Here is a 22,122-nt window from a genome sequence, read left to right on the forward strand (position 1 = left end):
CCATATTTACAAATAGAGGCTTGGATCCTGAATTTCTCTAAACGGACAAATCCAGTTGGCAGAAGTGCACCCCAGCCCATGGAGTCCCTTGTGCTAAGTTAGGACGTAGGAAACTGTCATATACTATTGGTCCATCTAAGCAGTTGCTCTGCCATTGAGTTAAAACCCTTCACCTTCGGGATCCTCCAGAACTTCTGCCACTTCAGTCAGTGGGAGCTCCTGCTCAATTGAAAGCCATTTCATTCATAGAACACTTCAGATACAAGTCAGAGGGTTTATAGAGCAAAGTGAGAGGGAGAGTTAGTAAGCACTTCATTTCCCATTCCATACACCAGACCAGGGTATAAGATTCCTATCTTGATCCTAAGTTCATTGGCCTTGCTGCAATTACCCACATACTCAGGGCTTATTCTACCCAAAGGGCACATCTAGTTTACAAAATGGAAATGCCCACTTGCAAAAAACAGATTGGCCACATCTGAAAGTAACTTTAAGGGATCACAGCCTTTTTGTTTCAGTTTTATGATTAACGGAATGACTTCCCCTCTCTCCTAGCTGCCAAAATGGTGTATTATTTGGATTCTACTAGCCAGAAAAGAGCTGTGGAGCTGGCAACTTGCCTTGATGAATCCCTCACAAACAGAAATCTTCAGGTAAATATGTCTGATATACAGAATGATTTGTTATCTTAGCAGCAGGTGTACCTTTTCCAAATAATACAACAAACCCTTGGTTAAAATTGCTCCGCAGTTAGTGGAACTTGTAATATTTAATAAATCTCTAGGGAGCAGAAAAAGCATCCTTTTCATAGTATTCTAATGTAAGGTAAGAAGCATGTAAATATTAAACATTCAAGCAAGAAAATAATATTTTAAAATAATGAAAACAGAACTAGCAGTAATGTGAATTGATACACGGGATCTTTTAAAAGGATTAACACTGTGTTTTCACATTTTAGACTTGTATCGAGGTATTGGAAGCATTGAATGATGGTAGCCTTGGAGACTGTAAAGAAGCAGCTGAAATGTACAGAGCAAATTGTCATAAGCTTTTCCCTTATGCTTTGGCTTTTATGCCCCCTGGATATGAAGAGGATATGAAGATCACAATTAATGGAGATATATCTGCAGAAACTGAAGAACTGGCCAATGAAATATGAACTTTTTTTAAGGAGTGGAATGATTTTGGACCGTATCTGGTGTATAATATTTTTGTCACGCACCTGCTGAATTGTTCTAACCTACACAGAATGGAAGGAGTAAAAGTGGTTGCCTTCAAAGTTTTACTTTTTTTATCCTGCTGACAAGTATATAATATAAAGTAACGTATTACTGGATATAGGTGGCTCAGTTAAAAGAAAAACTAAGCACTGCTAAAATTGAAAAGTATCCTTTATCTACATACCCCATTTTAAACTAATTTATATGGAATCTGAAGGCTTAACACCCATTGGAGCAGGTGTGTGGCAGAAATATTACTTTAAATTTGTCTTGTTGAGATGACTATCTCAGACAGCAAAAATGCTGTTTTAGCACTGGATCCTTTTCACTGAGCACAAAGAGTTGTTGGGGCTTTAACATCTGACTGATTTTGATACAGAGATGATTCTACCCTTTGGAAGTATGCAATGTGAATCACTATTTGCAGACAAACCTGCAATACATATATAATGCTGTTGTAGAGACTGGGATTTAAAATATGAAGCAAAATAACGAAACATAAGGTGTTCAATTAGCTTGTTGTGTCTCCGAAATTCACTGCACGTGATCAGTTTGGTGTTCTTGCACCACAGTTTTTAAATGAAGGAACCAGTTAGAACATACTTTGTTTTTATTAAAATTTGAAAAGAAATCAACACTGCTGTTCAGGAGATGAGCATGATGACAGCATCATTTGGCTGTACATGTTAAAACTGTAATGCAAGAACCAAATGAAATTATGCACTGTGATGTGGCACCAACTCATTAAAAAGACAGCATGTATTTTTCACGTACAGTGAAAATATAAATGAACATAACTATGGCTTGAAAATTCAAAGAGTGGAACTCCTGACTTCCAATTTGTGACTGATCGAGAGACTAATTGTTTAAAACCTCAGCAGGCCTTGTTCATGTTATGCAGAAAAAAGTGCTGCAGTTTAGATACCTCTGGAACTTTTCCACAGTGTCACAGGTTTGTAATACTTGAAGCCCTACATTTCTAAGAATATATTTCTTGCTCAGTTGTTTCAGGCAAGCCCATGACTTTGTAACTTTTAACGGGCCCGAGATTTTTTTTCAATAACAGACAAGCTTCTTATTCCTGCAGTTACAGATGTAATTTCCTTTGTCAAACATAAGGTACCAAATATAATGCAATAAAATGTTTTGAAAAAGAGCTGTGTGGCTATAGAATTTGCAAACTGCTGTCAGAAGAGATGTAGCGCAAGACCAGTGTAACATGAATTACTTATAATAGCTTTTTGTTAGTGTTGGTGAAATCCCACAATGCATAATGCAGCAGTGCTTGGAGACACTATTTCCCCTTCCTGCCCCTCTTCTCCAATAAAGCTAACCCACAATGGCTGCTGTTGTGAACAGTAATTTGCAACTTGGCAGTAATGGTTCCGTTCCTGGAGTTAATAGTAAATATCTCTGCAAAATACAACATCTGTATGAAAACTAAAAAATTAAAATGAGAACTTTTATAAGCTATGAAGTTTGGGATAAGAAATCTAAGGCACAGTGTAGAAAATGGTAAAAATAATTTGCAGTATGAGAAACTTGACAGTTGACACTTCATGGTTTTCACTGCTGTACATCTCTTTAGAGAGATCATTACTCTTTCTGTGATAAGAAAAAATGTTAAAGGAAAGTATTGACTTGTCATTCATCTAGAGCCTTGCCCTTTTGGCATATATACATCTCTGAACAAAAGAAGTTTGTCATAACTTTGTGTTAACTGTACTACAATATTTTCATGGACTAATATTTCCAAGAAAATAATTTTGCTGTCTGCTACTGAGACACTCTGCTACATTACATTCAAACCAAGAGCTGACTATCACACCTAGTCTGCAAATATTCAGTGTTATCTATCTGGAAACCTTAGTATCCTACGTGCTTGTTTTTCTTCCCCTTAACTTAGCCACTTTATTATCCAGCAACCCTTCAGGAAATACTTGCTGTAGTCATGATGTTCCATGGAAACTACTCTAGAATTAGCCCTATTGTCTTTCAGGATGCCACCTTATTTCTAGAGTGCTTTGCTAAGAGGAGATGGGCTTGGGTTAATAATTTACACCTTTCTTTTTCCTCTTCCAGTGATGGTCAAAACTCTCTTAAGTGCTGAGATCCTACAACATAGATCACTCATTTGTGGCTTTTGTTTTTAGCAAGGATAGTATGTTTCATTATAGTTACAACTGTGTGATCTTGCAGTGACATAAATTTGGGAGGTAGGTATATAGTGGGCATCATATACACATAAAAACACAGTAATCTGGTCATTACTATTTAAGCAGTACACATGCACACCTTTTGTACTGGGTCATTAAAAAATTATCAGTGTAACCTATAGGAAGGCAAAACCAAGGCAGCCCAGAGGCATAATAATCATGCTGGTCTATTTGGAAACGCATTTCACTGATTTTGGTGGTACTTGCTCCGTTGTAAGCAAGTATAGGGTAGTGTTAGGTTTTTAAAAATACATTGTCCACTTAAGCAGGCAGAGGAGCTGAGCAAGGAGTGGTGCTCCATTGCACTTTGCACCCCCTGAGAAGCAAAATCAATTATGCAAAACAAGTGACGATGGACAAAGTTGCTGGGTTTTTAGAAAAAGGAATATGAGGAGTTTGGAGGAGGGTTTCTGCTGAAAAGCACTGGCTCCAGCAGGAAAGTAGAGAACAATATGTAAATAGAAGCTACTGCTCAAAGGCTCATGTATTGCTCAGGATAGCTGATCTCTGCCATGAGCTGGAACTGCAGGTAAAAAAATAAGACGCTGTTCCTGCATCTTTGCTAACTCTGTAGGAGGGCGTTTCAGCAGGTTGACCTGAAGTTTCCTTTTTGGCAGCTGCCCACCAGTACCGAAATTCACTCTCCTATCTACCCAGCTGTTTAAAGGCGCAAGAGCGCGGTCTACTTTTCCACCCTTTTCCAGCAATTGTGGGAGCAACAGATCTTGGCTAGGAAGAGCCCTGTCGGTCCAGTGCCCAGCCGGAAGCTGATGTTCACGGCTTTCCCCACAGCTACTGCCAGAGGCGCTGCAAGTTTTAAAGCTTGGTCTGTGGGGGGGAATTGGCTTTTCTGGGAACTTTCTGCCCATCAGTCTCGCCGGGTGACTCCCGCTTGTATATCTGGGGACGAGAGAGAGACAGCCAGGGGTGTGAGACGCTCTTGTACTGAGGGAGGAGACTAGCACGAACTTAGCACTGCCGAACAATGACAGCCAGATGGCCGCTGCCGCCCCCAACCCGCCATTTAAAGACTCGTCGATAACATCCCACTTCTCGCGAGCTTTCGTGTTCCCGTCGTCCCTGTTTCCCCCCGCAGAGGCGAGCGGAAACGCCCCCTTCCACGGCTTCGCCTTCTTCGCCTATCAGGCCCGGCCTATCCCGCGAAAGGGGCGGAGCTGTTCCTCCTACGTGGCTTAACACGCGTGAAGCGGCAGCAGCTTCCTCAGGTGCGGAAGCGAAGCGGCTTGCCGGGGGGGGGGGGGAAATGAGCGCGCGCGAGCGAGCGACGGGGGCGCGCGGGCCTTTTTCGCCTCTCCGCCGCGACGCGAATCCCTCCGCCAGGTTGGGCCTGAGCGACTAAGCCGCGAGTGACTCGACGCAGCGGAAGGCGCCTTCGCGGGCCCGGCGGCGATGGCGGCGGCGGCCGAGGTGGAGTCATCGCTGGAGCTGAGCCTGTCGAGCAGCTACGCGGGGCCGGGGACGTTGCCCCCCGCGCGCTCCCGCATCTTCAAGATCATCGTCATCGGAGACTCGAACGTGGGGAAAACGTGCCTCACTTTCCGCTTTTGCGCGGGCCGCTTCCCGGAGCGCACCGAGGCCACCATCGGGGTGGATTTCCGAGAACGCGCCGTCGACATCGACGGGGAGCGCATCAAGGTGCGGAAAGCCGAGGTCCCTGCCAGGCTCAGGGGCTGTTCTGCCGGCTGCCTTGCAGCTGGCGCGTAGTAGATGCAAAGTGGCAGGGAGTCCGGGGCTGCTGCTGCTGCTCCTTTAACAGGTGTGTGCAGAAAAGGCAGGTGCTTTGCCTCGGCAAGCGACGTCTGCTGAGATTTCCTCTGCTGCAATACTGTTATAGGTGCAGGTGGCGAAAGATTCCTGCATTGCCGCCGGTTGGACTAGAATAGATGACCCTCGTGGTCCCTTCCACGAGGGTCATCTTACACCAGGCCACCTGGCAGGAAAGAAGTGGGCAACTCCAGTCCTGTTGCTCATCCATGCTACCTGGAGCTGACACACGGCCAAAAATAATGGAGGTCATTTGTTATACTTGTATCTCAGTTGCTTCCCCTGAATCAAGATTTGTGTTTGTAACAATCTGAGTGCGGTAACTTGAGGAAGCCCCCCCCCAGCTTCATCGCTGAGCCCGAGGCTTGCTGTTAGTTGCACCTCTGAACCCCTTGGTCTAACTAACTGTTGTTCATGTGCTGAGTGCTGAACATGTATTAACATCACACAGTTTTGAAGATGTGCTCATATTTAGTCAAACCTGTGGCCTATTGCATCTCTTTATCCCAGTGTTTAAATAAGCTCACAAAAGTTTGCAAACACATAATGCTAGTTTGCTAGGGCCTTGCAGAATTCTCTAGCAACATGTGGTTTCTATGCTGGGTGCAGAGAAGTAGAGCTTCCATGCACCCAGCTGCATGGAATTCCTGGTTACCTTTGGGTACCAGCTAGTGCTTAAATGGAAAGTTGTGTCATCCTTATACATGTACTGTTATGTTAAGCAATGACACCTCTGCTTTTTAATTGAAATGTAAGCATGCTGATTTTTAAACCCACATAGATCCTAATTAAACTTAATACTCATGTCACAATGTGAAATTTCTTGGCAAGCTCTTAATTCCTGCAATACCTCCATCTACAGTGAAAGATGCACAATTACTAATATTTAGTATAACTGTTTTTGAAAAGCTGATGCATAAAGAAGTGTTTGCAGCAAGCTTCACAGCAAAAGTTTTCATTTATGTTTTGTTGCTGTTGCTGAGATATAAAACCACTGACCTCAAAGACCCTCATGAACAGAAACCATAGCAATATAAAAGTACTGTTGAATTAAAGTTGAAATTATGCCTTTCCACCAGCCTAAGTGAAATCATTTTTTTTCTTGTTTCTCTCCCTTCTTTCCCCTTCTTGGTACATCTAGATTCAGCTCTGGGATACAGCAGGGCAGGAGCGATTCAGGAAGAGCATGGTACAGCACTATTACAGGAATGTACACGCAGTCGTTTTTGTGTATGATATGACAAATATTGCCAGTTTCCATAGTTTGCCACTGTGGATCGAGGAATGCAAACAACACTTGCTCACCAATGATATACCCCGGATTTTGGTTGGAAATAAATGCGATCTGAGAAGTGCAATTCAGGTCCCTACAGACATGGCTCAGAAATTTGCTGACACTCATAGCATGCCACTGTTTGAAACGTCTGCTAAAAACCCTAATGACAATGATCATGTGGAAGCCATATTTATGACCCTGGCTCATAAGCTCAAGAGTCACAAGCCACTCATGCTTAGTCAGCTACCAGATAACACAATTCACCTAGAACCTGCAGTAAAACCCGCCATGCCATGTTGGTGTTAGCTCACAGTATTTTTGTAGTCATCACTTTGGTCTGTTTGCCAGTGCTTTGAGAGTATGGTGTTGGTAATGTTCCAGTTTAGTAGAAATTACATTGAATCTGCTGGGCACTTTATTGTATGTTCTCACATCTGGATGTGTGCCACTCTTATCTCTGCACTTTGTTAACTGTATCATCTAAATTACTGAAGATTTATGGACGTTAGATTTGTGAAGCTTGACTCTGGTCCCATTGAAGTAGCTTAGTTCTGAGATCTTTTCTCCACTAAAATAGAAATGTGTAGGTTAGGTCAAATCACTGATGCCTTTAGCGTTCAATTTGAGCAGATCACGGTTCTATAGAAACCCAAAGAGTAGTATGACATGATAATTTTAAGTGAATTACTTTTAGATAATTTGGTAAATTGATTTGTGAATTGTACTTCTATCACATGTCTTAATCATGCAATGGAATGAAGGCTCGACTTGAGCACAAGTGTTAAGTCACCTCTTGCCTTCATCTCATTACTTTATCTAAACTCTAGGTTAGTTAATTATGAAAGCAAGTGTAGAGCTACGGAGTTTACTTTCTGTGTAAAGTTATGTTTGATGGCCCTCATAGTTTTGTATTCTTTATATGTGAGACAGAAATTACATTGGAAAAATATCCAGGGTTATCTTTTGCACAATAAAATGAAATCATGTGAATCTCATGGAACATTGGAAATTGCATTGAAAACTGAAGCTGTAGTGGATTGTTTATTTCTGATGTAACCACAGGAGATCAGAAAGTATCCACTCAATTGTGGTATTGCTCTGGAGGCGAAGCCATCAATAGGAACGCCAGATCTTGTAGTTCAGATTCTCCCTAAATATTGCAACACTTTTTAAAAGGCTCTAACGCAATTCTAAAAATGTATCATTTATATTCATAACATTATGATATAACTTAAGGTGTATTGCTTGACTTTCATTGTTAGAAGTGGTTGTAACCTACACAACATACAAAATGCCAAAACGTGAGACTTGATTGAGGTATTTTTAGTACCCCAATGGAATACTATGAAGCAAATGGCCAAGGTAAAAGTCTTAGTTTATCCTACTAAAAACAAACAGTGAATTCAAATGTAGACTGCAAATAATATAGGGAAAATCATATGCTATTCTGTGTGGTTGACTATGTTTTGCTTTTGAAATAGCATAAAGTAGGAACAACTGAACTTCAGAATCTACAATTTGTAAAAAAAATAACTACTTGTGTGCCTTAGCTATGAACATATGGAAGGGGCGGTCTATATCATCCCTTAGTATCAAAAATAAATACATAAAATATGAATGAAAGTGGCTGTTTTCCATAAGTAATATTAGCAGCATGTTTTTAGTAACAGTTAAGAGGTATCTTCAAATCTGTTTGCAGCACAGAGTGTTTAGAGCTGAACTTACAAGATTTCTTGCTTGATTATTTTTGCGTAGACATTTTTGCTATAATAACTGCCTCCACCTCTGGGCAGCTCAAGCTAAAGGTGTAAGGGATAGGTGGGCTTTCCTGTGTTCATTGTGTAACATGCACTACTGGCACAAGCGCCCGATTCAGCCTTCCAGTACTGAGTAATTGGCAAGTGGCAAAATCCTGGTGCCTATCTTCATCTCCTTGCACAAATATAGCTCCAGCCTTATATATCTATTGTTGCTAATTAGGACCATCACCCTTTAAAGAAAGAAATTTGAGCTTTTATTGACTAATAAAATATTAAAGCTACAAATATTGAGGAAGGGATAAAACAGTTCTGTAGAAAATGGCATAATTTGTGTGAATGACAGATAATGGGGATTGATTTTAAATACGTTTAATCTTTGTACTCTTGCTCTTCCCTCCACTTGGAAAGCTCAAGCTGCTAACAGTAACGTGTTGTTAGAATCCTGTTAGCAGTGGCTGCCACCTGGTGTTTCTTAAGTATTAAAAACAAATATTTTACAAATCAATCAATGTTAATCAACTAGGACAGCAGGAGACAAGATGGTTCCCTCTAGATGTTGTGGACTACAACTGCCCCCAGTCCTAGTTAGCTTGGCCAGTGAACAGGGCTGATGGTACTTGTAGGCCAAAACATCTGGAGGCTACCACATTGGCTGTTTCGGAAGTAAGCATTACAAACCTTAGTATAAGTGAACCTTGTGTAGGAATTGATCTTAACTCTGTTGTTCAGTACCATATTGTAACCTTTTTGATCCTCATTCTTCATTTATTTTACATGTGTCCTACATTTCACATTTCGTGTTAGCTTACATATAACTTTTGGTTACATAAAAAGGGAAGGCAATGAAATTCAAGATACCGTTGCATATTATTCTAAGAGAATGGAGTATCAGTATTATAGGCTAACACTTAAAGAACAATTAATATTCCAAATCCAATTTGCTTATATCTACTGTGTGCTGCTTATTAAATGTCTTACTAAGTTTTAACCTTTACTGTAATGTTATTGAAGGCGGACATATTAGTACAATTACTGTAATTGTAATTGCCAAATACTAGGTGCTATTCTGTTGTACATTAGCAGAGTGAAGTATAAAACACTAGCTTTTATGTTTAGGAAAATCTATTGATTGCACCTTAATCTGTAAAATGCAAGGAACACAATCCACTTGCATTGTGGGCCAAATGTGTGAGAGGATTGTGTCCAAGTTTATATAGGATTATTATTTTTTTGCTTATAACTAGAAGTGACAGGGTTTTTCTTGTTTAGTTTTTCTACAACACTTGAAAAAGGGAAGTTCTTTTTACTCTGTTTTGTGTCTTTACTTTTGGTTTACACACTTTCTAGAAACCATTTATTTAATACAAAGACTCCAGTGATTTTTAATGAAAAAATGTTCATAAATGTATATTTCTAAAATATTTCTCAAATATAGTTTACACTCCTCTTTAGAGGACTCACCTGTTTACTTCATTTTCTTAATCCATTTAAGTAAAAGATAGCTTTTAATGCAAATGTAATAATAATGTGTGCATTAAATCATATCCTAAAGAAAGTAAAAATAAAAACCAGGGTTCTATAATCAGAAGGAAGAGGGTGTTGAAGAATAAATCATGTGGACACAACATATGGGACAACATCCCTGTATTGCTCCCAGGATAGGTCTGGTAACTAATGTTGGATTTCACCCATAAACACTGATGAAATGGTTATTTTGAAACTGTTTAAACTGCTATAGTATAGTATAGAATTGTTCTATCTTATTATTGCAAAATAACATTGAGCATTGTCATCTTATCAGCACCAGTTACGTTGACAGTATCTTAAACAGAGTGTTGTTGATCCAGAATGCTTCCCCATTTAATAATGCTTTACCTACAAAATGTCAATTGTTCTTTCTAAAAGCAAAAGGAAAGATTTATTTAAATTACCACAAGTATGTGCCACTGTCTTAAACTAATAAATACTAGCAAGTAAAATTCTGCTTTTGTCTCATTTTCCCCCCACTGTAATTGCCTGTCAGTTAGAAACATTCACATTGTTATGAGTGTTGTGAAGCTTCCATGTCCTGAAAGATTCTTGCTTGCCTCAGGCAGCTACACCTAGGGCTATTTAAAAAGTGTTTTATTTCTGGAGTTATATGTGCATTTGTCTTTAAAAAATGAATCTGTGGAAGAGGACCAATGGGCAAGATTGGATATGTTCAAATTGATTTCTTTAGTTTAGGCCAGATGGAGGATATGATAAGAAAGGTGATGCCTCTTTAATGAAATACTAATTCCATACAAAACACAATCCATAAATTCTAACAGGGGGCATTGGTGAAATCATTGGAGTAGATTGCATTGGCTAATATTCACAGTATTTATCGGCCCACTCTTTGCTTTCTGTGCTAGCAGTGAAATCAGTTATCACACGGAATCTTACGATTTCTGCACACCATTCCCATTTGAACAAGCAAATTTGCATTTGGAAGACTCATTTTCCCATGACAATTTTTCTGGTTCAAAGGATGCTTCTTATTATTGAAGATTCTGTTACACAGCAGGAGTCAAATAAACACCATGGGGCTAAATTAAAATTTATGAAAATAGAATTAAGTTTATTAACTGTACAGAAAATAGGTCACCAGTCTTGAAATTCTGAGGATCTCTTCAGAGTGGTCAGTCATTTCTTAACTTTTAAGAATTGTACAAATGTCTCAGTAACATTCTTAAGTTATAAAGAGCTTTTAAAAACACTTATTCTCCTAGAATTTATATTTAAGTCATCCTGATATACGGAGGTGGTTTGGGCATATCATCATCAGCTTCCATATCTAAATCTGAAAGTTTTACAGGAGAGTTAAAAATTGTATCCACTTGACCTAGAATAGAAAACACACACAGTGAGCATATGTAGCTGCAGAAAGCAAACTTTGCTTGATTACGTGTGCTGGTTACATGCAGACTAGACTGTTGTAATACACGGGTTATACATGGGGCTGCCTTTGAAAATGGTTTAGAAACTTCCACTGGTGCAGAAGGTAGCTGCCCAGATTCTTGCAGGGATCAGGCATTGGGAACACATAATACCCATATTTTACCAATTGCATTATCTGCCAATTCGTTTCTGGGCCCCATTTAAAGGACTGGTTTTGACTGGTTTTGACCTAGCCCTAGACAATGTAGGGCTTTATTTGAAGGACAGCCTACGCTCTCAGAAATCTGCCCAGGCTTCAGAGGCCTGGCCTTGGTCCACCATCAATATCTATTATTGTGGGCACCAATGACACAGATTTTTCTGTCTTCCTCCCTAGGAATATTAGCAGGGTTTCTTTATTGTCTTTTAATTTTTTCTGTTCTAACCCACTATTGATTAAAAGAGCTATGTTGGGTTTTACAGTTCAATATTAATAAGAACAAATTAAACTAAAACCAGCAGTAAAGTAATGTGCTGGATTTTATTTTTAACCACTACTGCCTAGTTTTTGTAATTGTAGTTAGATTGCTTTTATGGAAATGGCTTTTAATTATTATGATTTTAAATAATATTTATATAGCCCAAATATCTTCCTTACATATTCATTATTTGACTTACATATTTAGTAAATCCAAAATTAATTTTTAAGTAAAACAATGAGAACACCTACATACCGGATGGAATGCAAACTAATTCTGCAATTTGTAGCTGGTCTTCATTAGATTCTAGCCGTTCCTAAAAATGAGAACATGAGATTGCTTAATAGGTTCACCTGAGAATAGCACTGATCTTAGAATGTGCAGTCTTCGAGACAAACACAGTTTCATTTTGTAATTTGGTTAACCAAAAGTAATTGTAATGGTATAATAATGAACAAGACTAAAAGTAAAAAGTTCTGCAGTTCAAGAAAAAGAAGCTATTCATCATATAATGCCCACCACAGTTTACTGTATTTTCCTTTACAAAAGTATTTCTTAAATTTTTGCAGCTACCATTATCATAATTAAGAGATTTATTTCAAACCATTCACATTCAATAACCCTGATAATAAGCTGAACAAACATATCTATCTAAGAGATGCATAAATATGGCAGTTATCAAACAATGAGAGGTCATCCTTAGAAGTGGTAAATGCTACATAATTGGCAAACCTTAAACACAAGGGGTAGTTTTCACTCAGGGTACACTGACTGAAATTAATGGAACTTATTTAGTCATATTCATTAATTTCAAAGGATCTACTCTGAATCAAACTTAGCTGAATACCACCCATAGAACTGTGAACCTAGTAAAAAACATTTTATGCACACACCTGTCAAGAAAAACATGCAGAAGGGGCAGTTATATACAATTTATACCCCACTCCTTAGGAAGTGCACAGAAGCTTATATAAGGATGCCAGTTATTTACCATCAAAGCACTGATGAGGTTCATAGCTGTTTAGTGTATACAGTGTGTCCACAAATCATTTGTTTCCAAATGACAATTCAAAAAATTAGTTTTGTGGGCATTTTGGGCTTAACTAGTTGAAGGGGAGGGGGAGTTAAGGAAATATGGCAACTTCATATCAAACTGTCCATAAATGTTTTTACAGAATCCCAAAAGGCATTCCTTCCCAGTACAAAACAAGTAAACCCACCATATTTAATGGCAATGTTGCTACTTACAAGTCCAGTGACACTGTCATAGCATGAACAACATGGAAGACTTCGGCAACTCAAATAAGCAATAATCAGCACAATAAAAGCACTGAAAAGCGATGTAATCAGAAGTGTGATGTTGGCTCCTTCTACAAGTTTACCAAGCACAAATGCCTGCAACACAGAAAATGAGCACACACACCCTTTATCCAAAAAATGCAATTCAACCCTAGGAGTGGTGTGGGTATTGTTTTTAAAGCACCTGGAAATTCTCTTTTTTTGTATTTTAATTATTTTACTTGAAAAGGAATGACAAGTGAAAAACAACAATAAATAGTAACTGATAAATAGTTGAGCAACCACATATATGATCTATACATGTATACAAACTGATGGTGTCAATTAATATCCTCAAATTGGGTGGATAAAATGAAAGTAATATATAAAAGGCAGACCAAACCCTGATCTGCCCCCAGTGTCTGTGCCAGTAGGAGGCATCCTTTACTATGGAACTCCAAACAATACCTGCCACAAAAGGCATTTCAGGACCAAGAAGGGGGTGGTTGAGCCATCCAATGATTTTGCCTCTGCTGTGCTGGCCTGGACCTTGTTCAGTAAAGAAACACACACAGAGATTTTCTTGCACCATCTTCTGCCCCAAACTGATGTGAGTGACAGGCCTTTGGGTGTGCTAGTTACTCTGTCACTCCTAAACTGTGTGCAATGTATTCAAAAGGGCAGAAACTGGATAGTTTGATACTTACAACGGCTGGGTGATGATAAGAGGACACATCGTCAAACTCTTCATATTTTTCACCATACTCTAATGTTATAGACGTATAGATGATTACAAGTAGCGTGACGAAGCAGGAAAATACAGAAGCAATTATCATTGCATTCACCTGTACGAAAGGTATGGGGATAGAGAAGACCAGAGTTAAATTTGGGCTTCAAGTCAAAGGATGAAAAATAGCTCCACATATGCCTCTTATGCAATCTTTGTACACTACAGTAATTTATTTTCCAGAGTGTCTTTGGGGGAAACATGCATTCACAATACAATTTCTGAAATGTGGGTATGAATCAGTGAAAATCAAACCTTTCCTTTCCTAATTAAATACTGCAAATGGAAATCAACATACTTAACTGTATTATATTTCATCCTGTGTTTTTAGGGAGTGTGTGCAGGTGTTTGATGTTGTAAGCCTATTCCCACACATGCCTTCTTGGAAGCAAGATCCACTTAAATGTATGGGACTTTCTTAGAAGCAATAAAGCTGCCAGAAAGAATACATTTGAACAAAAAGTACTGAGCAAAGATATCTGTGGATTTGGGCAATCAACAGAAGGGATGTTACCAAGGCAGCCAAGAAACCAGCTAGGTAGAAACCATTCAGATTTTCTAGGAAAGCAGCATAGTGGATCAGAATAAGTTAAGTGGGGAATGTTGTGCTGCATTCATTAGAAAGAGATTGGCTGACCCAGCTGCTGGTCTGGTCTGTTCCGCTTCTGAGTGAGCAAAGGACCCCTCCAGGAATCACACAAAATCACACAATTTGACATTACCATCTAGTCTAGATTTGAGAAGGTGATGGTGACCAGTTGCAGCAGAAAAAAGATGGTCAGCTGCCGTGTTTTCCCAGCAGGTTTTAGGCTTAACTAAGACCCATTTCTACTTCTGCCATTGGACTCATCACCCAAGGTCAGTTGATGCTCAAAGTATGGATGATGTGCATGGATCTTTTAATCCATGTCTGGGAACTCCAATTATAGGTGTTTAAAAACATGCCCAAAAACAACCATTGTGCTTGCTATGTAAAGTGTATTGAAGGCCAAAGGTGGAAAAGGTGGTTAGGAATTTTATTCCCTCCCCTTTAACATAAATAATAATTTTACATATGTATAGATAAAATTTGTGCCGTGTTTTCTAAAACATGTATATTCTTACCTTTCAACTGTAATGTGTTACTGCAATCCAGCCATTTAGAGCAACACAGAGAGAATGACTGATGAATTTAGAGACAGACTGAAGAAATTTTGAACTGCTGTTAAAGTGGTCCTCCTTGAGACCTTTAATCTGTTGTGGATTTTAAACTCTAAACCCCAAAATCATACATGTATGATCACTTTAATTGTTGCCTATGATGTATATCTCCAAACACTTCAGGGCAGAGATTAAAGTTTGTTGTTGCTTTTTGTTGGCATCCATCTGTCTCGAGGGACAATGGAGTGTGCCTTCGGGGGGTGAAGTCAAACCACTGTGCAGCACCAAAGTGACCTCCCAGGGGTGCAAGCCTGGGCAGTGTGTATGGGGGTCCTGGGCTACCCATATGATGAGAACCTCCATCTCGGCCTTGTTGATGTGGTCCCAAAGAAAAGTAGAGCAATATGTTTGGTACCAGCTTGGCTGCAGGAGTTGCTGGAAGGAGGCATACAAGGTGCCATCGAACCATCTTAGGGACTCCACTCCAGATTTTTGTAGGGTTTATTCTTTAGCCTCCCCCCCCCAAATATACCCTGCAAAGCAGCAGACATTTAGGATCAGAGTTTTCCTTCTCCTAGATGGGCTACCTTCCCACGTTGATGAGCCCCATCTACTCCTCAGACGTGAAGTAAAAGTTATGTAAATAAAAGGTGTATGTATTTATTACTTATAGACAGTCAGCTGTATGATTTGTCCCCATCCACTTTAAACAAAATACAATAGAAACATACCAAAACAGGATTCTTTCTCAGTGAAGAAAACAAAGCCATAATTCCAGGAATAGCCATAAACTACAAAACAAAAGGTAAAGGGGATTAAGCTGGGGGGGGGGGGATGCCCAACTTTAGCATATAAAAAGAAGTGAAAAAACATTAACTTCAGGAAGATTAAGACAAACTAGAGGTTTTATTTTAGAGTTTTAACTGATTTTTACTTTTTTGTTACATCCTTGTAAACCACTTAGATATGATTGTAGTTAAGCAGTGTATAAATATAAATAAATACACTGGTTGGCAAGTGGTTTCTAAGACACCAGCTCCCGATCAACAACCAGCAGATCTATGAAGCACAAAGGCTGAACGTGGTTTATTCCATAATAAGTAAACATCTTTCCTTTAGGCACGATTTCAGAGAAGGTCATTTTGACACCAGAAAGGGAATGTAATTGTTCAGCTGGCTGTTAAATGTGGGCTCAAGATTCTTGGTCAATTTCACCAGATGCTTTTTCTTATACAGGTGAAAATGTGATTGACACATAAGGATAGTAAAGTAATTGACGGCTATCAGATCACTAGCCCGCCATGCTAGAAGGGCAAGGAGTTGGGTATGTGAAACACACAAAGGAGGAATATTAGATGTGCACCTTTCAAAGTGTAAATCATACTTTCACCCATTGCATTTCTAACATTAGCTTGGGACCCAAGAAAAGAAAAAGTAAAATAATTCTTACAGCAAAGTGATTGTACCATAGTAAAATGATGCCACTAAATTATTCGAAGTCACTACTAACAGTCCCAGCTGCTTCTTGCTTGTAGCATCACCACCACAGCTCCCATGTACCACCCCAAAATAGTGTTTGTAATTACTACAGTCAGCTAGTAGAATCAGAACAGTTCAGCTTCTGCAGTGCAATTTTCTCCCAGAAATCATTCACTTTTCTCAGTCCTATTCTCCCCTCCTGAAGTAAAGCAGAGGTCCTACAAGTATCATCCACTCTCCCAATTAGCCCCACCCACTCAAAACACCAGCTTCACCTATGGGTGCCCCCTCCTTTCAACTTCACTAGCTAAATGAAATCTCCATGTTCAAAAGCAATATATTTCTGAATATCAAATGTAGAAAACAAACATGTCCCCCTCGTAAGTTCCTGCAGGCAAAAATGTAAGACTTCTTGTTATCAGCCCCACAATTATGGAATTTCTTCTAACTCACAATTTGAGTTTTCAGCCCCAGGTGAAGAATCACTTATTTGCCCAGACTTTTGGAGGCATCTACTACATGCTGGCCACATGACCCGGAAGCTGTACGCTGGCTCCCTCGGCCAATAAAGTGAGATGAGCGTTGCAACCCCAGAGTCGGCCACGACTGGATCTAATGGTCAGGGGTCCCTTTACCTTTACTACACTGTTGATTTGGATTTCTGTTGGTTTTAATGTAACCTGCTTAGGGATTGCCTTGGCATTGAAGAACAGGTGGGAAATAGTTTAAATACATAAACAGAAAAAAAACTTCCCATTGGCATTTGACTGGCCGCAGCTGGAAATGGAGCGCTGGAGAAGATGGAGATAAGCAACTAGCTTAAGACCACAAGCCATATGAAGTGCAAACACCATAAATCAATTCCCCCTTCCAGTTAATTTACCTCCTAAAAACATTAAATTCTCCTATGTTTCCCAGGAGAAAGAAAAGTCCTCATTCCTCTCTCACCCAGACCAGTCCAGAGCATTCCTTCTGTGAGCCTGATCCTCAGCTCCCCCACTTCCAAATTAAGGAGATGCAAGTCAGATATCAAAGGCAGCTGCAGTCACGCTTGCCCTCTAGGCCAGGCTTCCTCAACCTCAGCCCTCCAGATGTTTTTTGGCCTACAACTCCCATGATCCCTAGCCAGTGGTCGGGGATGATGGGAACTGTAGTCTCAAAACATCTGGAGGGCCGAGGTTGAGGAAGCCTGCTCTAGGCTCTTACCACAAAACAACTAGGCCAGCACTCAGGGATGGCCCAAGGTGTTTCAGCACCTGAGACGAAATGCCCTGCTGTCACCCCTGCAATGGGGGTGGGACTCTTTAAGGGCTTCTTCTCAGCAACAGGGGTCTCCCAGCAGCTGGGCAAAGCCCCACCACACTGTCTAGCAGAGCGGGGAGAACTGCTGGCTTGTGGAATATAGAACCACAAGTTCTCTAGAACAGTGAACAAATTCCCTGTATTATACCAAATTGTACAACCCTCCTTGCTGTACTTCCAACATCTACAGAATACTTTTTTTTATTGCAGCAGGCATTTCAATTGAAGTTTGATTTTATAGCTTTATAGTTTATACATTGTTAATAAAAAGGGTGTGTGTGAGGGGGGTAGAATCTATATAGCTTACCACTCCAGCCCAGATGGGTATCCTAGATTTGCTCAGTGCCGAATCCCTTCTGAAAGCACCATCGATTAATCCACCGATGATACAAACTGTAGCACAAGCTATCTGGAGGAGCCCCAACAGAACCATACTTTTCTGATTGAAGATGAAATATCTGTAGCGATCCATTTCAGCTAATCCACCAAGTGCCACGTCTGTTCAAACTGGGAAGAAGCACGGAGGTTGTTCCAGAGAAGGCTGCCCTTGTGGCTTTTCCTGAACAGAAGATGCAAGAAAACTCATAAGCACTTCAACAAGCATCATCTGACAAATTGTTCACATGCCATTCCATTAATAGTATGGACAATCTTCCAATATCCAGACGCATTAAGCTTTGGATTCTCTGCATATGGAGAGAGCTGGATATCTTTATCCAGTAAATATGTAATTAGAAAACATAAACAAAAACTTAAATGGGCTGGGATGGTGGCATTTTTAAAAAAACAAAGACATCTTTATATCTTTAGGAGATCCCTATATTTGATATCAATATAGAAAACATGGAACTTTCAGGTTTAAAATATACTGATGCAAAATTCAAATAGTTCATTTGTACCCTGTTTCCAAATAACAAAAGACACAAGCAAACAAAATTCCAAATAATACAGATTTCTTCCTTATCTTCAGACTTCCATTATATGCAATAGATATCACCAGGAAAATACGTACATTAGAGCTTTCAAAAATGAGAGAATCTGCATATACAGGACTGTCAAGAAGAAATAGTTCTGTGCTTGCTGTGTTTGAGCCTTCCACCACAGTTTTGCTCTAGAGAATGGCTGGAAACAGATTTGCAGCTGAAAGGTCAGAGAGCACTGTGAGTTGGCTGAAGAATCTTGAAGTACAGACTCTCTTGGGAGATTCGATGTAAGATAATGGATAATGCTATGAAAGAGCACCTGTTTGCCTTCATTTCTGCTTTGCTTTTAGCTTTGTAAATAAGCTAAATATTATGAGGGCACCCTCCAGAGCTCTCCTGTCCCAACAAACCCAGACACTGTAGCCGTATCCTTGATACTTTTTTGTGGGATAACCAATCTCATATAACCGACATGCTTAAGTCTAATTAATGCATGGAGGGCTTAGCTCATCTTGGAAGTGACTAGTTAATCAAACTTTTGTTTCCTTGTAGCATACTTAAGAAGCACACCATGTGAAGAGCTTGCGCTGGTCCCGATCAACCACATGGCTCTTACAAGACACTTATATTCACATATCAATAATTTAGGAACTTTCACCACTGCAACTAAGCCAAGTTTTACTGCCTGTGCAACCTTTTCTGAATGCTGTACGGAAAAGCACATGAATCTGACCTTTGGAGAGTTTGTAAGTAAACCATTTTAACTTACCAAACATGTGGTCGTTTTCTATGCTAGGAGAAGAAGGGCATTTTAGAACCCCCAAACTCCTATTTTAAAGGTTTAACAGCCTATGTGGGATGCGGGTGGCGCTGTGGGTAAAACCTCAGCGTCTAGGACTTGCCGATCGCTTGGTCGGTGGTTTGAATCCCCGCGGCAGGGTGCGCTCCCGTCGTTCGGTCCCAGCGCCTGCCAACCTAGCAGTTCGAAAGCACCCCCGGATGCAAGTAGATAAATAGGGACTGCTTACCAGCGGGAAGGTAAACGGCGTTCCGTGTGCTGCGCTGGCTCGCCAGATGCAGCTTGTCACACTGGCCACGTGACCCGGAAGTGTCTGCGGACAGCGCTGGCTCCCAGCCTATAGAGTGAGATGAGCGCACAACCCTAGAGTCTGGCAAGACTGGCCTGTACGAGCAGGGGTACCTTTACCTTTTAACAGCCTATATTTCCACGTTTTACCTAGCAGCATATTTTGTTATTTTAAATCTGCTGGGGTTCTCTTACCAAAGAGTATTTGCCCTAAACTTTATCTTGGCATCCAGGAATTCTCCATTCACATACCTATTTTTTCCTTGCACCAACCACTTCTCACCACGCAGCAGTGGTGCAGTTAGATAAAGTCTTGTCCTAAGGGCACCATTGCCACTCTGGGAAGTGGGGTGCCATTATCAATTTTGAGGAATAGTCCTTGATCTAAGGAAAGCAAAGCAGCTGTACTTCTCTTCCTGCTCCTGCCCCATACAAGTGAGCTACTGGCAATGGAAATATCTGTTAGTCTGTTGCAGGAAACACAAGAGCCTTCTGGCACCTTAAGTATTACCTAATTGACGGGACACGGGTGGCGCTGTGGGTAAAACCTCAGTGCCTAGGACTTGCTGATCGTATGGTCGGCGGTTTGAATCCCTGCGGCGGGGTGAGCTCCCGTCTTTCGGTCCCAGCTCCTGCCCACCTAGCAGTTCAAAAGCACTCTTAAGTGCAAGTAGATAAATAGGTACCGCTTTATAGCGGGAAGGTAAACGGCGTGCTGGCTCGCCAGAGCAGCTTCGTCAAGCTGGCCACGTGACCCGGAAGTGTCTCCGGACAGCGCTGGCCCCCAGCCTCTTGAGTGAGATGGGCGCACAACCCTAGATTCGGTCACGACTGGCCCGTACGGGCAGGGGTACCTTTACCTTTTTTAATTGACGAAGAAGACCAATTTCCCCACATGTGGCTTGAATTGAAATAAGGGGCTTTTATTCTCCTTCAAGTGTCAATTAAAGCAAACATTATGGCACAACTAACTTGTCATAAGGACTGCTTTGTATCTAACCATTTTATGTATGTTTCCAGCATTAATCTTGTCATAGTGTGTATTTTTTGCCATTTCATTTCCCATTTTAACCTGTCTTACAGTTTTCCCTCCTCCGCCAAGCAAGTATATAAAAATTATACCTATTCCTGCCAATTTAGGAGAACATGCATCTGATAAAGTGGACTCAGGTCTGCAAAAGCTTGGACCATAATATATCCATCCAAGTTGCCACAAGACTTGTTTTGGCACTGGGATGTGAAACTTGCCAAGAGAAAGGGCAGCTCCACACTCGAAGGATGAATTGTGTGTTGCATAATAGGAGACACTGTTATTGCTGATCTCTCTTACAGAAAGTCCCCACCACCACCATCAAAAGCTAAGTTTGTGAACAATCCTTCTGTTTTTTTGTTTTTAAAGTGTTTAGATATTTCAGAATCTACAGCCGCAGAATTATTTGTTATGGAACATGGGAAGTGGAATAATCTAAGAAAGTTCTGTGTGTGATTGCAAAAGGAGGGGGAAAGTCAGTGGACTTTAAACACTTCATGCAGGAGAAGCAGATGAGAAGAGGGAAGGAGCACTTCAATTTCAGCTGCACAGGAAGGGCAATTTATCAAAGCGGAATTCAACTCGTTTGCTCTCTTTGGAAAGTACCTGGCTGCCTAACCTCAGCTCCCTCCCTCCCTCCCTCGGGCAATGAAGAGGAAGTTGGAGAAAGAGGAGACTTGAGCAGTTTGCACCTCAGGGCAACCACAGAGGAAGGAAAGCAAAACATACGCAATCCCAGAGTAGAAGAGAAAGGCACTTACTTACCTCAGCCAGCTTTACCTCTTCCTCTTCCTCTTTATGAGAGACCCCTAGACAGGTGCGCTGGGGTGGGGATGAGTCACCCAGGGGCTGGCTCTGTCTTGAAAGCCCCATGCAGTTCTCACTGCAGCCTGCCCCACCCCTCTGTTGTCTCAACCAGCCCAACCCTCTGCAGGTGACAACCTTCCTTGTTGCCTCCCCGCTGCATGTTTTAACTCCTCATGTGCCGCCCTGTGGAAGTACTGGCTTCTCAAACAACCTAGGTTGATGGAGGGCACTTGGGAAGTTCCCCAAAGATTGCTTTTAACCTCTCTCTGTGTGTGTTGTTAAGCACACTACCTTGCTGGATAGTAAATTCTTATAATCTTACAATTTTGTGTCAGTTTATATAGACCTGGGTTACCATAGCCACACCCCTTTGCTTCATATTTCAGCCTCATCTCTATCTATAGAAGATAAATGAAAGTGAGATGGGATGGATAATAATAATAATAATAACAATTATTTATTTATACCCCACCCATCTGGCTGGGTTTCCCCAGCCACTCTGGGCGGCTTCCAACGAAATATTAAAATACTGTAATGCATCAAACATTAAAAGCTTCCCTAAACAGGGCTGCCTTCCAATGTCTTCTAAAAGTCTGGTAGTTGTTATTCTCTTTGACATCTGGTGGGAGGGTGTTCCACAGGGAGGGCGCCA

The 22,122-nt window shown here is 40.7% G+C and overlaps 3 protein-coding genes across 3 annotated transcripts in view; 2 read left to right on the forward strand and 1 right to left on the reverse strand.

Annotated features, from left to right (window-relative positions):
* NAA15 (N-alpha-acetyltransferase 15, NatA auxiliary subunit) overlaps positions 1–2,376 on the forward strand; it is a 33,253-nt gene extending 30,877 nt beyond the window's left edge. The window contains exons 19-20 of the mRNA XM_028744333.2: positions 556–653; positions 959–2,376. Of these exons, the coding sequence (XP_028600166.1) occupies positions 556–653; positions 959–1,159 (299 nt within the window). The 3' untranslated portion in view covers positions 1,160–2,376. The remainder of the gene's footprint in view (positions 1–555; positions 654–958) is intronic.
* Positions 2,377–4,676: 2,300 nt separating this feature from the next.
* Positions 4,677–7,487, forward strand: RAB33B (RAB33B, member RAS oncogene family). The gene is made up of 2 exons (XM_028744334.2): positions 4,677–5,092; positions 6,363–7,487. Exons 1-2 carry the CDS (start codon positions 4,847–4,849, stop codon positions 6,801–6,803), a joined length of 687 nt encoding a protein of 228 aa, XP_028600167.2. The 5' UTR covers positions 4,677–4,846; the 3' UTR covers positions 6,804–7,487.
* Positions 7,488–10,832: 3,345 nt separating this feature from the next.
* Positions 10,833–21,581, reverse strand: LOC114604310 (uncharacterized). The gene is made up of 7 exons (XM_028744335.2): positions 21,429–21,581; positions 17,931–18,182; positions 15,574–15,633; positions 13,623–13,760; positions 12,886–13,032; positions 11,893–11,953; positions 10,833–11,123 (listed from the first exon to the last, which is right to left on the reverse strand). The coding sequence occupies exons 2-7, from the start codon at positions 18,093–18,095 to the stop codon at positions 11,020–11,022; spliced, it is 675 nt and encodes a 224-aa protein (XP_028600168.2). The 5' UTR covers positions 18,096–18,182; positions 21,429–21,581; the 3' UTR covers positions 10,833–11,019.
* Positions 21,582–22,122: the final 541 nt, after the last annotated feature.

Source organism: Podarcis muralis, chromosome 9 (genome assembly GCF_964188315.1).
Source record: "Podarcis muralis chromosome 9, rPodMur119.hap1.1, whole genome shotgun sequence".
Taxonomy (NCBI): domain Eukaryota; kingdom Metazoa; phylum Chordata; class Lepidosauria; order Squamata; family Lacertidae; genus Podarcis; species Podarcis muralis.